General features: G+C 33.3%; 1 protein-coding gene across 1 annotated transcript in view; it reads right to left on the bottom strand.

The window, feature by feature from the left end:
* Positions 1-15,385, bottom strand: part of COL19A1 (collagen, type XIX, alpha 1) — a 350,354-nt gene that overhangs the window by 152,519 nt on the left and 182,450 nt on the right. The window contains exon 15 of the mRNA XM_011969393.1: positions 2,407-2,460. Coding sequence (XP_011824783.1) covers positions 2,407-2,460 — 54 coding nt within the window. The remainder of the gene's footprint in view (positions 1-2,406; positions 2,461-15,385) is intronic.

Here is a 15,385-nt window from a genome sequence, read left to right on the forward strand (position 1 = left end):
CTCACTATTGTTTTCTACTGCAAACTTTAGTGAAATAGAAAAATTACTGGTCTTAGCTTTCAGAATGTTCATCTGTATGTATACACACATATGTATATACACAGGCATACACGTACAAGTACATTTATATGTCCGAAACAGCTGAGTACTCCTTAACTATAGAGGTGAGAAGAAATGTTGGCACTCAGGTGGACCTAAATGTAAATATGTAAGAATGCTCATTTAAAAAATTCATTTGCTTCCCATTCAAGTAGCTTATAAAGTAGAATAAATCACTGAGCATCTACGGATATAATCCACATGCATATAATCATTTGTAAATGTGGATAATGTCAATAATACCTGCTCTAGCTACTTCTTTTGATACATAGGGCGTTTGTGAAAGGACAGTAGCAATAATGACAAACTATGCCTAAAAGTGTCTATAAGTTCTATTACATTCTTTAGTTTCTGACATTATGTTACTCTTGATAGAAGATAAAATAAAAGTAATATAAAATTATCTGGACTATACACATTTATAAATGGAGTAAATTAAATAAAATAGTGATTGAACTTTACAATTTAACTAATTTCCTTCATTACTATCATGGAAAATACATGTTTAATTTATTCTTTAATCTACTTTCTTATAAAATGCAAGCTTTGATAGGGTACAATTTTAATTTGAAGCATTATTATTTTTAAAAAGCCTCATTTAAATATCTTTTCAGTTCAGCTAGTATCTAACAAGTCTGTCATAATTATTTTACAAACCAAATCAAGAAATGTGGGTGGGAAGGTGGTAGGGTTCAAATACATTTGTACATGATTTGATTGCCACACTGCAAGGACATCAATGGTGGGAAAGATGGTAGCTTAGGCTGGTGTTACACAGGGTTGTCAGGCCATGTTCTGTTCAGGATTGATTAACGATTTGAATGAAGACAGAAGGTAGGCTTATCAGATTTTAAAGCGGCATAAAGCTGAGAGATATTTCACTGGAAAACAGGATTCAAATCATTTTTTAAAAGCAAAAAGCCCCCAAAGAACAGAATGCTACTAGGGATTAAAATCAAGAAAGATGAAATTTAACAAGGATCAGTTCCTATTCTGTGATTCAAAACGGCAACTGTACAATAGGCTGGGTAAATACCTGACTTAACAGCTTTCATTAAAATGAAAAGGTAGAAGCATTTAATTGACCACATGTCAGTACAAGTCAAAAGTACAATACCAGACAAAGAAGCATTGGCTCAACCTTAGGCCATAATAGAAGCACATTGTCTGCGGTATGGGGTGTACTTGCCTCATTTTACTGTGCCCTAAGTAAGACCACATGTATCCAGTCCTGTTCTTGACACCTCTGGAAAGCCAATGAGTGTTTTCTGGCAAAGATTATTGGCATGTTGGAGAGTCCAGAATCCATATGATAAGAGAACAAGTTAGGAGAATTGGGATTTTATTAACTTGATAAAAGGTAAATCTCGGTACAATACACCACTGACCCTCAAATATGTGAAGGACTATAATGTAGTTGAGGAAAGAGACTTATTTTACAGAAGGCAGAACTGGGAATAATAAATGAGAATGTCTAAGAAACATATTTGGGGTTAATAATAAAAGAGAATGTGGGACTAGAGTCAGAAGCTCAAGTTTAGGCAAATCATCTAAACTCTCTAAGTCATGGAATGTTCATCAACAAGGGAACAGAAGTTGACAGAACCTGTGCTATTTAGTTCAAAGACTGCCATAAATAAGCATATGAGAAAGGACACACAAGATTTTTTGAGACTTTAAAATGATTTGAAAATGATAATAACAACAGTAAACTACAAGAATCGGGCCCACTGTTCATATGAAGCTGACCAGTTGTCATAACACTGCAGGGCTTCCTTTTAATGGGGAATAATGAAATTGAACTGGACTAGAAACAGGAGGTTATTGCTCTACTACCAATTCCAACAACAATTTATTTGCTACTATTTTGTCTCAGTTAAAGGCAATAAATGGCAATGAAAGGAGAGTTATGAAAAGCCAGTAAATCAATAATTTAATTTGAATAAAGAATATAGTTAACATTCACAACCTTTATGGAATTAATAAAGAGCCTGGACCTCCACAAAGATACTCATCAACTTAATTCAAAAACTAAAAATATGACCTAAGTGCTGTAGATCAAATTAGGGCTAATTCATTTTATTCAAACAATACCTCTACACTTGTGCTGCCAATCTTGAGAAACATAGAATTTTCTGAATTGCAAAACCTCTGTCAAAATCTCAAATCTCAAATTTCAGTCTTTGGATAGTTGATACTCTCCATATGTCCATCTGCTTGCTATGTTTCCGTTTCATTTTCATTAGTGTTCTGAAATAAGTAGCCCCTGAGTTAGTAATGCCTACCAGTTGTTCCAAGTTTACTTACCCTCTGACCCTCTTTTCCAGGTGGACCTTGGGGGCCTTGTATCCCCAGGGAACCCTATGAGGAAAAAGAGACACATGTTAATAGACTGTTTCAAGTACATCTGCCCCACAAAGAATGTTGTGAAAATTAATAATTATTGTGTTTATTAAAACAAACTTTTAAAGTAATTTGAGCTCTTTCAAGGTTGAACTATATAATGTATTAATGATGAATTGCCCTTCTTTGACTGGTTTATCTTTGTAGCTAACTCCAGAAAGGAAAAAAGGCAGTCCCGCACCAGGTGTGAGACCAAATGTTCACTGCCAGTGAAGAATCCCATATGATTGGAACCATGTTACAACAAACCACCGTAAATAAGTGGTAACAATATTTCCAAGCAGAAAAAAATACCTCTTTATACATTTAAACTCTATAAATAAAACTACATTTTTGGTTGAGAGTAGCTTTGTAAGTATATTCTAAGGAAATGCATGATTATGGTGTTGGCTTCAAACATGTGTCTACTCATAACATTGAACTTTTAATATTAAAAATATTATTTACTGCTTTCTCATAATAATATAAAGTGGTAGGGAAAATAAACATTCTGTTTTTCAGATCATAACAAAGTCCTAGGAAATCCCAGGTATTAATCTGGAAGTCAAGTCTCCTGATTCTTTGACAGAAATTCTTACTCCACATGAAATTAAAAATGATGATATTGCCATTTAAAAAGAATTTCAGCAGTTATGACTACTTCTTTCCTGTTGCTTCTTTCTTCCCTAATCAACCATTAAATGTGGTAGATTTTAGTCTTATTTTCTTCTCAGTCCACATTCTCTCACATTGATCTCATACATCTGTGAGTGTTGGATTTTCTAGACCAGCAATGCCCAGATCTACAACTCCAGTTTATCTCTGAGCTGCATTCAGACCCACTACCTGCTTGATAGAACCGCTGCTACCTCACAGGCATCCACAGTTTACCTCATCAAATGCTGAACTCAGGATCCTCCCTCCAAAACTGGATCCTCTTCCACCATGCCCCAAATCAATAAAATCCATACCACACTCTCTTCATGCTCATGCCAGAAATCTAGAACTCATTCTCCACACTCAACTCTCTCAAACTTCTCTCTCACATACAGTTACCAAATCTTGTTGACTTTATCTCCAAGACAGGTTTGGATTCATCCATTTGTCTCCACTCCTACTGCTCCCATGTTCTTGCTTACCTGTAAGAGTTTCCTAGTTGATTCTACACACTGCTCCCTCCATTCACATCACAGCCAAACTGATCCTAAGAAAATCAGGCTTGATCTTCCCTGATTTGCCACTTGGAGACAATGCCTTGTTTCAGTCTCACAGTGCCTTGCACTTGCACTTTTTCTTTAAAATACTTACCACTAATTCATTTAAGTGATTATTCATGTAATGATTTGTTTCTTTCACCAGGCTCTAATCTATAATAGAATCTATATCTTATTCATCATGGTATGTGCCTGTTAATGGCCAAATGACAATTCACATTGGGGAACTCATCCACTCTAATGAAAGTTTTTGGGTAAAGGCAGTAATTTTCAAAAAGTTTTCCAAATATTTATGATTAACCCATCATCTATTAAGTGCCTTAAATGGTTTGAAATAAATGAAAAATCGGATAATACAAATGCAAATAAATGTAAATTTATTCCCCCTTATTCCAGAAGAAATTCTTGTGTTATCTAATTTTAAAATAATTAAGATTCATTTTTATAATATGACCTTTTTCTAAAAAGTGATGGCTATGTTGAAACTAAAATGCCAGATGTACTCATCATGATCCATAGTTACTTATTATGTATATATTCATTTTTAATTTTTTTCATACAAACTAAATTTTCATGAATGTCATACATGCTTAATTTCACCATCTAATTTTATTTTGAATAAAAAAGTGATATATGTATTTTAATTTTTCAATCAGATGGCTTTCATTTGATTAATATTCTCAGAGTTCAGTATAAATTATTGTAACTATATTTTTTAAAGTGTTAGTACAAAAAAAAATTCTGCATATGTCGTCAGTTCTCACAGTTCCCCCAAATCTTTCTTACTCCTTTTCCACAATAGTTGAATGAAATTTATGTATTTATCACTCTCATTTCTTTTATCTACTTTGGGAGCAATTTAATATTACAGGGGCATATGGAGCCTATGTTTTATTGATTTAGGAAAGAAAAAAAAACAACAGAAAAGAAGTAATCAGTTCCCTTTGTAGTTAAAAACAAAAAAAAACAACAAAACCTGCCAAATGATATATAATCAAGTAATGTTGGATAATTAGGCCAAGTTTAAAATGGCAAATTCCTAGTGTTTATAAGAAAATCAAATTTTGAAATTCAAATATACCAAGTATTACTTATAACATAATTACAGAGCATTGTGTCTTTTTTTATAAGACTGACATGATCTTGGCTCTAGATTAAACTCTTCTCTCCTACCCTTAGGACAACTATTATCATTTCATGAATAGTCAAACTAATATATAACATTTTTTATATTCATCCAAATGCTGACAGCTCATTCAGTGTTTTTAAACATGAATTACTAAAACATACACACATCAGGGAGTACACCTAATTCTGAGACACATATAATCAATAATCTACTCCCTTTACTATTTAAAGAAGTTATGTAGCAAAGTCTACCTAATGCAAAAATATAACATTTGATTTGGAATGTATTTAACAAACTCAAAAAATATTTATGATAATCTTTTGTATGTGAGACTCAAGTAGTCAGATATGGCACCAACTCACATACATAAACCACTTATGGGCCTACCAGATGTTATCAAGACTCTGATCTCCTCCTCCTCACTTTTGTTAAGTCTAGGACCCAGCTAGGGGTTTGATAAAAATTGAGGAAATTCTTTTTTAATCCTTGATGAATCATTAACTATTTGAATGATCCAAGACCAATTTGTAATTCTAGCCATGTTCTCCTAATCTTCAGAATAGTTTTGAGCACAGTATTCAACATTAGTTGAAACTGACAAAGCAAAAATAATTTTAATATTGTCATTAGTAAAACAGAGATCAATCAACTGTAGAAAAATAATTTCTATTCGCAAACTAACAAATTAAAATTCTGGCAGGGTTATTTATAATGATCCAGGACACTGTTCCTCCCATTTAGTAAAGTCAAACAGTGGATTTATCTATCACTTAGTATGAAAATTACAGACATACTTAACCTCCAGTGTACCTAAATTGAACTTGGATAGAGCTCAGCATTTGTCTCAGAATCCCTCCCACAATTCTTCCTTATTCTGGCTTTGTAAAGGTCATTATGTGTGTGCTTCATTTATCCTTTTAGTTGACCATGAGCTCTAGAGCAGTGGTCCCCAACCTTTTCAGCACCAAGGACAATTTTTCCATGAACCCTGATGGGGGCATAGTTTCAGGATGATTCAAGCACATTACATTTTTTTGTGTGTACTTTATTTCTGTTATTATTATTACACTGTAATATATAATGAAATAATTATACACTCACCATAATGTAGAATCAGTGAGAACCCTGAGGTTGTTTTCCTGCAACTAGACGGTCCCTTCTAGGGGTGATGGGAGACAGTGACAGATCATCAGGCATTAGATTCTCATAAGGAGCACGCAACCTAGATCCCTCACGTGCACAGTTCACAATAGGGTTCTTGCTCCTGTGAGAATCTAATGCAGCCACTGATCTGACAGGAGGTGGAGCTCAGGCAGTAACGTGAGCAATGGGGAGTGGCTGTAGATACAGATGAAGCTTGCTAGCCTGTCCACCACTCACCTCCTGCTATGTGGTCCAGTTCCTAACAGGCCACGAACTGGTACTAGTCCTTGTCCTGGGGGTTGGAGACCCCTGCTCTAGAGGACAGAGGCTCATTTCTTTCTATCCTCTGCAACACTTACAGAAGGAACTCAATAAACATTTGGCATATTGTAAAGAAGAAAACACCAAGTTAGAACAATACTGAGTGTTGGTGTTGGAGAACTGACTTCTGCTCTTTATATAATCATTTTTATTTTCAAAACTTGAACTTAAATACCACATTGGACAACTTTCAATCTTGTCTGTCTTCCTCAGTCTGAAGTGATCATTCTATTCTCTGATGTCTATGAGTAACACTGCCTTATAGTTCATTTACAAATTAATCATTTACCACTGTAACAGCATCTCTGTTGTGGAACTTATTCCAATTTTTGATCAAAACCTGATGTTTTACAGATTTATATAATTTGTCCAGTTAGAGAATCATATTCTTAATTATCTTTGTACACACAGCACATTTGCAAAACCTGTGGATTTTTTTCTTCTTTGATTTAATTCGCTGAAGAAAAATGCCTATCAATGTTTTCCACTTTTTAATCTACTTAGCTGGCTACAAAAATAACTGTAAATTGAGTTATTTCTAAAACTTTGCACACATACAGATTTATCACTTTTCTGAAAGAGACATTTGAGATTGGATTTAGCATTTTCACGATATAAACATCTGCATAGGTCTACATAGGTATTCATTTTCCTTTTAACACAATTCTGGGCATTAAAAATATTGACAAAGAATGGAATTCATAAGGCTGTTACCTCTTTTGGCTAAGATAAAATAAGCAAAAAATAGTCCAAGCCAGCTAACCATTTTAAGTTCCAGTGGATAGCTATTCCAATGTGTTACATCTCACACAGCTCTCCGGACAATCTGCTGATTATTTAAGACAAGCTAGAGTTTATCATCATGGAAGCCCATGTAAATATTTAACTGAGAAATTACTTAGAATTAACTGGTTCCGAACAGAAGTTTGAAGTGTTTAACAAATATAGCAGATGTTTTGTAGAGTTAATAGGGTAGATTAATTACGTATGAACACATTTTCATTTGTGAAAAGAGGCAAGATACATTTATAGCTTCTCAATCAAGAAAAGGAGCTGAAGTGAAAAAGGAAAGTTTCATTTTAAAGTATTACGTGCACTCCCTTGCCAGGAATGTTGCAGTGCATATGATACCTAATACCCACTTCAACAAAAATGTTATGCAAGTGTATTTTAAGTGTTATGATTATTACTTTAGAATATGCTTCATAGACTTGAAACATAAGATTAAGCAGAATCTGCATAAATTCTAAACTACTACTAGAGGATTTTCTGTGTTTCAAATAGAATGTATGAAATTAAAATGGAAAACAGAATATATCTGTTTTTACAGAAAATTTTGTGCCTTTAACATGGGAATAACAGGAATAAAGTTTTAAGTTGGAGACATTGGAATGAAATTTTGTTTTGCATGTGTACTTTTTTCTCTTGAAAATGAATTGTTCTAGGACATGAAATGAGTTTTATAAAAGAAAAAATGCAAATAAGTAAAAATATAATATATAGTCCAGTCTCAAGACGTAACTTTTCTTTTTTTTTAATTTTAACTTTCCTCATGTCTCTATTAGTGCCATAATTTTCTTTAACCTCTAGAGAAGCCAGAAAGGAAGTGACTTTTATATTAGTTCTGAAAAGTGGAATTTAAGAATGTTTGTGTTAATAAATTAAAGGGTGACCAGCTTTATGTTATTTCATCCAATTATGATAAGAAAAAAATTTTCCTGAGGGTGCATAAGTGTTTAGAAAAGGAATTCTATGTTTATATAAAAGCCTATCTTTTTATCAAACTCAGTAGTCAGTGTGTGCTAGGAAATAGATATCTGTGAAACAAGGAACACTAGTGTCTCTTCCACACACTAATAAAGGCCTTGACAAATCTCCCCGGAAGCACTGATAAGAGAGAATAGGAAGAGCTGTGCTAGAAAGAAAATCTCGTGAAATATTAGGGTGGACAAGAATGATTCAATCATTACCAATTGTAGTAAGCCAGTTCTCTAATTGGGTGGACAATTTTATCCTGCCTTCAAAAATTCAAAAATTAGGGGTTACACATAGTGCTTTTAAAACTTAACAATTTCATATGGAGCCCTGGAATCATTCAGACATGGGACACAATGAAATACGATCATTCCATGTGGTTGCAGGAATATATTTTAATTATAATCTCTTCCCACGTTTTTTGAACTCAGAAAACTTATCTTTTTATTAAATAGATCCTGAAATAACTCGTTCTCTGTCACTATTGATTAAGCCAATAAAGCTAAAAACATTTTTAATTGAATAATAGAACATAGAGTCTGTGAATCTGGAATGATGTTGTGATATCTGTACTTCTCATAAACGTTCCTCTAAAAATAATTTTTGCTCCTATTATGAGACTTTCCATTTTTTAAGTTGTGTATGTCCTCACTTTCCATGCTACATATTATCCAGCAGTGTGCCTTGCAGTTAGTAGGTGTCGAATGGATGACTGACTGCTAAGATTCTGATTCTTTGCACTTCTCTTGGTACTTCTGCAGCAGTTAGAATATTAACTGCTATAGCTATGGAAAATCTAATTTAGATAATTATATTCTTCATCTACAAATCCCACTTGATACCAAATAATCCAAGTTATTTTTACTTCTTATGTGGCAGTATTGCAAAATAGATGCTATGCTTATATTTGGAGGAGTTTGCCCTTCATTAAAAGAAGACATATAACCTGCGTTCCTTAATGTATCTCACATTGATTAGGATTAAATTCTTACTTTCTGAAAAAACAACATGAACAGAAGAGATTAACGTATCTATACAAACCATTAATTAATAAAAAATAGAACCAATCAAGTTATTTAAAATACTTAAATTGTTTTTAATAACGTAGTTTTAGGTTTGGTAATTATTCTGGGTTTACTTGCACTTATTTATCATAAGCACATTCATATTTTGGTAATTTCGTATTTTAAATTATTCTTAACTATGAAAAATGTTGTACAGATTTGTTATATTTTGGCATTAACCTAATAGATGAAGTGGTTTGATTTCAGTTAACTCTAGGCTCTGCTGACAAGTAAAAAATTGGTAGGTCATGGTCTGTCAAATCCATTTGTATCATCTGTCTTAATGATTTATGTGAGTGGGCATATGATTGACTCCATTTTAATGATTTGTCTGATGATGGTAATAGTCTGAATTTTTGAATTGGCTTTGTGAAAAGTCAGTGACCACGTGGAAACATGGTTCTACTGCAGACGGAAGGAACAACCTATACATATGTGGTTTTAAAATGTCTTCCAATGTTTTTGGAAGAATGGGCAACATGATATACATGTAATTTCAGATTTAATGTCATGGGTAACTTTTGCATTTGGGTTATGCAACATAAATGACTAGACCATGGGAAACCTAATCTAGTAATTTTAGGCTTAAAAAATAAATCAGTACAGAGATACTCACATACTACATGAAAGACATAGGTATTTAATGCTGATAACTGTGAAAATGGTTTATACACTATCACTCAAGTTGCAATTGAGTGAGGTGTTGAAAATCAAACATTTAAGAGGAGAAAAATGCTCCATCCTGTAATAAATTTTTCTAAGTTTTAAAAATATAGATGGAAGTATTGTCTCTTTTTAACTTCTTTCTACTGGTCTTCCTCCTTTCTGCCAGAAGCATCCATTTTCTCGGGAGGATTAAGATTGCAATAGTATAAGGATTGTTGAGTTCACACAAGACAATGGAATGAAAAGTAGGCTCTATTGGGAGAAGAGCGTCTAAATATCAAGTGCTTCATCACTACACATCAGGAGATGCTCTCATAGATCCTAGGGCTCAATCATGAATCACAAGGCACAGGGGAAAGAGAAGAGGTAAGTGTAGTTCTACTTAACCAAAAAGGAAACGTAGAAAATGTCCCTCCCTTCTGCTTTATTGAATGAAGTTTCAGGAGAAGAATGGTAAATAAGGCAGACACCACTATTCTTGTTTTCTCCCTTCTTGGAAACTCAAGAGGAAAAGGAATCCATAGGCCTTAGACTTCTCAGCAGTAACATGTGGTAGAAGACACTCGAGAAAAATCTTTATAATTCTTAGGGAACTAATTTTCCAGCAAGAATTCTATGCTCAGATAAACTATCAATCAAGTGTGAAAGTGAAAAAACAAAACAAAACAAAACATTTTTAGATGTGTAAAATCCCAGAAGACGTACCTTTCTTTCAAATTGTTTCCATAATTTGTTTAAAGATATGTTCACATAAATGAAGGAGTAAAACCAAGAAAGGAGATGACAAGGAAAAGAAGTGGCAGTGGAATCAACTCAGAAAAAAAAAAAAAAAATAAAGGTAGTCACAGAATGGGAATTCTGCAGATGGCTTAGAAAGCTGCCTACAACAGATGGAATAGAAGGTCTGAAAGGTACTCTCAGAAAACAAGAAACTCAATGAGAAAATTTGAAAAATAGGGAAGGCAATAATAGGGAAAATAGAAAGAATTAGAAATGCCAGAAAAAAAAAAAGAAAAAAAAAACCCAAAACAAATGACAAACTATTCAAGAAAGAAAAGGTACACCAATTGACTCTGCATATGACAATATTTACAGTCATTAAAATGTGAACTTTTCTTTTTTTTTGATACGGAGTTTTGCTCTGTCTCCCAGGCTGGTGTGTAGCTGTGTGATCTTGGCTCAATGCAACCTCCGCCTCCCAAGTTCAAGTGATTTTCCTGCCTCAGCCTCTTGCATAGCTGGGATTATAGGCACCCATGACCACGACTGGCTGATTTTTGTATTTTTAGTAGAGATGAGGTTTCACCATATTGTCCAAATTGGTCTTGAGCTCCTGACCTCAGGTGATCCGCCGGCCTCAGTCTCCCAAAGTGCTGGGATTACAGGCATGAGCCACCAGGCCAGGCCAAAAAATGTGGACATTTTATATTTGTTTAAATAAAAATAGTTTTACAATTTTATTAACCATTCACCTATAGCTGGACATCTAGGTTGTCTCTATTCTTTTTACTATTACAAGCAATATGGAAATGAACAACCTGGTACATGAGTAATCTTATAAATGAATGAGACTAGAGTGAAACTTTGATAGACAGTATCAAATTGCCCTCCATAAAGATTATATCCATACCTATGTGCCTTAAATATATAGGTGTGTTTCTCAACATTTGCTAACACAGTGTACTATCAAACTTTTTGACCACTTCCAATCTTATAAGCGAAAACTAGTATCACAGAGGTGTTTTAGTTTACACATTTTTAAAACTATGAGTGAATTTAGGTCTATTTTATATGTTTAGGTCTATTTCATATGTTTAAAAGCCATATTATTTTTTCTTCTTGGGATTTAAAAAAAATTGATTTGGAGGAGTTTCTCTCTATATTTGGATATGTAGTCCTTTGTTATGATGCGAGTTGTAAATATTTTTTTCCCAGCTGGCCATTTGATTTAGTTTAGTGGGGTATTTTTACCCCATATAGGAGTTGTTTGTTCATGCAGTAAAATATACTACTGTTTTTCTATTTATGCCTCTGGTTTAAAATATATTTTAAAAGTTATGCTTAATTATTTTCAAAATTCTTATATTTTCTTTAGGACTTTTGTGGTTTAGTTTTCACTTTTAAAATCTTGATCCATATGATATTTTTTTTTTTGTCACAGTAGTCATGTACAAACCCAAATTTGTGTTTTCCCAAATGCTATGTAGTTGTCCCCAAATGCATTTATTGAAATGTTATTTTTTATTATAAGCCTTTAACAGTACTGTTTGATTATTTAATCCTGTAAATAAATTTACTTGAAAATACTATGATTTTATTTAAAACATTAAACAAGGTAAGGCAAATAAGCTAATACTCAAAGTTTACTTATTACATGCAGATTCAAATTTAGCACTTGAAATAGTAAAGAATTGCCTAATTTTCATAACTGGCAACTTATTCTAAAGTACAAAGAAGAGAAGTTGTCGTTACTGTTAACAGAAGCTTTTCTCAAATTGCAGTGGTTTGTCAATAATTTGGATGACAAAAAATTGTTATTCATATCATGTGAAATATACATTTTTGGTTTTTTTGAGAGGAGTTTTGCTCTTGTCACCCAGTCTGTAGTACAATGGTGCAATCCCATCTCACTGCAACCTCCGCCTCCTGGGTTCAAGTGATTCTCCTGCCTCAGCCTCCCGAGTAACTGGGATTACAGGTGCCCACCATTACACCCAGCTAATTTTTGTATTTTTAGTAGAGAGGGGGTTTTGCCAGGTTAGCCAAGCTGGTCTTGAAATCCTGATCTCAGGCAATCCACCTGCCTTGGCCTTCCAAAGCGCTGGGATTACAGGCACGAGCACTGCACCTGGTCGAAATATCTTTTTATCATTATTTTGTCATCATTAGACTCAATTTGTACTTATTGGTGACAGAACCAAGCAGAATGACTTTACAAATCGAACAAGTCTTGTTAATTCTGCAGAACATTTGAAAAAATGCTTATTTGAAAAAATATTAAGATGGATCCTTAAATATTTACAGTTAATTCTTCATTCATAAAATCTGTGAGATCTCCCTCCCTATGAATTAAGAATTAACGATATGGTTAATTTTGGTAATATGTGCACTAAATAAAGTGAAACGTAGTTGCATGGTTTATTTATTGACGATTTGTGGATGTTAAATGGAAAAATAAATGCTGGCAATTTTTATACTGACAAAAAAGACTGAGTCTTAAAAATGTTAGAAATAGGATATTTAAATACATCTGAGGGTTAACTTCATTTCTATGGGAATTATGTTGCAGGTCAATGAACAAATAATTCCATATACAAATATTTCTTTTAAATACAACCTTTTGGAAACAGGGTTAATTGGTCAAACTACCTAATTTTATGGACTAATAAGTTAAGGTTGTGTCAGTGTAACTTCAATTCAGTACTAACAACATTAATAAGATTAGTTATGACGTGTTACATACATGCTCAGGTTGTTCCAGTGTCACTTTCTAGTCTATTGGGTTTGTAATATGGGTAGTATGTGATTTCCAAATAATCAGATGGTGAATCTATCAGTTAGAAGAAAACCCTAATTTTCAATTTACCAGTCACTAGAAAGTTGGCATGAAAGTAAATTACAACTGGTGTTTTAATATTTTAATGAAATGGAGCAATCAGAATGTTATTTTCAAGCTTCTAAAAACGGTCCTTGAGTAAATCAAGATAATTTGAGATTCAATGTATTCTCAAATATAGAGTGCATATTATAGAACCATAACAAGCAAACAATAGTAAGTAAAAGGATAATGCACATCAAACAAAAAGACTCCCATGTTTGCACAGAAGCAAAATGTGGAAGCCCTAGTGCAACATTTCAATATCATTTCAATACGTTCTTTGATGACCTCCACACATTCACAATAGTAAATTAGGAAGGGGAGAGAGAATTGATATGTATTGCATACCTGCTAGTGTGTCAGGAATTCCACTAGTTACTTTAATATGTGATCTTATTTAATTTTAACAACTCTAAGAAATGGAAGTGTTCCCTTTTATAGATGAGAAGATGAATTCCCTAAAGATAAGATGGTAAATAAATGGTGGAGCTGAGCTCTTAAAGCAAGTATGTCTGACCCCCAAACTCTATCTACTTCTAATATATTTTACTTGCACTTCCAAATAAATCTTTAGAACATAAGATATATTTGAATGTGCTTTATCTTAATCCATCAATGGGGACACGGGTCAATATTATCAGAGTGAAGACACAGTGACCCTTGACAGTTTTGATACACGAAGGTGTTAAACTTTCCAGAATACATTATATTAGGAAACTAAGAAGTGGCTGTGAAATAGGATAGCATTCTACAAGAAATTGAATGAAAAATCAACAGTATGGACTGAAGAGAAGTAAGATAGCAAAACATCAGAAAAAAGGTACTCTGGGACTAGAGCTGACTGTAAGCTGAATGAGTCAGCGGTATAGTTAGCCAGGCTGTGGTAAACAAAAGAGCAACATTTGCTAAGATTTGTTCATAAACAAATGCAATGCAAAACAGTTGGTTGTTGGCAACAATGCTCTGAGTCTTTTGCATTTCTATTCGTCTTGTGAGTAAGGCACTAACTGCTCTAGGTTCTGAACTATCTTTATACCTGTAGGGTGGAAACTCGCCAAAAGGAAATCTGGAGGATTTCATAGGTAGTTTCCTTCATAGGTAGTTTCCTCTACCTATGAAGAAGATATATTTATTGAGTACCTATACTACATCAAGTACTTTTAGTCTCTGGGGAGACAGTTGTAAATAAGATAGACGTGGTTCCTATCCTTATGAAGGTTATACTGGTTGTAAAGGGAACACTTAGAATTCAGTTTATAGTTAATAGTTTTCTTAAGATGAAGGAATTCTACCCATAAAAACCCTGCAATTTTATAAAAGTGCTCTTTAAACATTTGTCAGCAATTATTTCATAAAGTACTTTAGGTTCATTGCTATTGATATTTTTGCCATTCACATTTAGCATATTAACTAACAATAACAACAATAGCTAAGAGTTAAATAGTATTTGCTAGAAGCCAGGCATTGTTCTAAAATCTTTACATATATTAACTCACTTAATCATCACTACAACAGTATGCAATAGGAAATATTAGTATCCCATTTTATAGATGACACAGAAAGGTCAAGAAACATGGTCAGGTTCAAACTCAGGTAGCCTGGTTCCTTGATCTGTGTAATTCCCGAGCTAAGCTGCATGGGTTTTTGGTTTGTTAAAAGCAGTTAATTGGAATTAATATAATTCTAATCCTTTTTAGAGACCAATCATTTTTTAGTTCCATTTAATATATCAATATAAGGCATTACCAAAAGATTTTTAAATGCTTAGAATATAATTGAATTAAACTAATTTTAATGTAGATTTATGGCTGAAATAAATACATGCTTTGCTGCATATAATTTTTCAAAAGGCTTACCCATTTTATAATTTTCTAATGGCAGTTAAAATACATTTTAATTTATTTTTCCAGATTGCTGAGTATTTCAACACGAAATAAAGTAATTCTTTTGTAGAAGTCACAAATTTTCAATGCATAGCACTTTTAGGAAAGAAAGTTTTACTGATTGAGGTTTA

Source organism: Mandrillus leucophaeus, unplaced genomic scaffold (assembly GCF_000951045.1).
Source record: "Mandrillus leucophaeus isolate KB7577 unplaced genomic scaffold, Mleu.le_1.0 Scaffold889, whole genome shotgun sequence".
Classification (NCBI taxonomy): Eukaryota; Metazoa; Chordata; class Mammalia; order Primates; family Cercopithecidae; genus Mandrillus; species Mandrillus leucophaeus.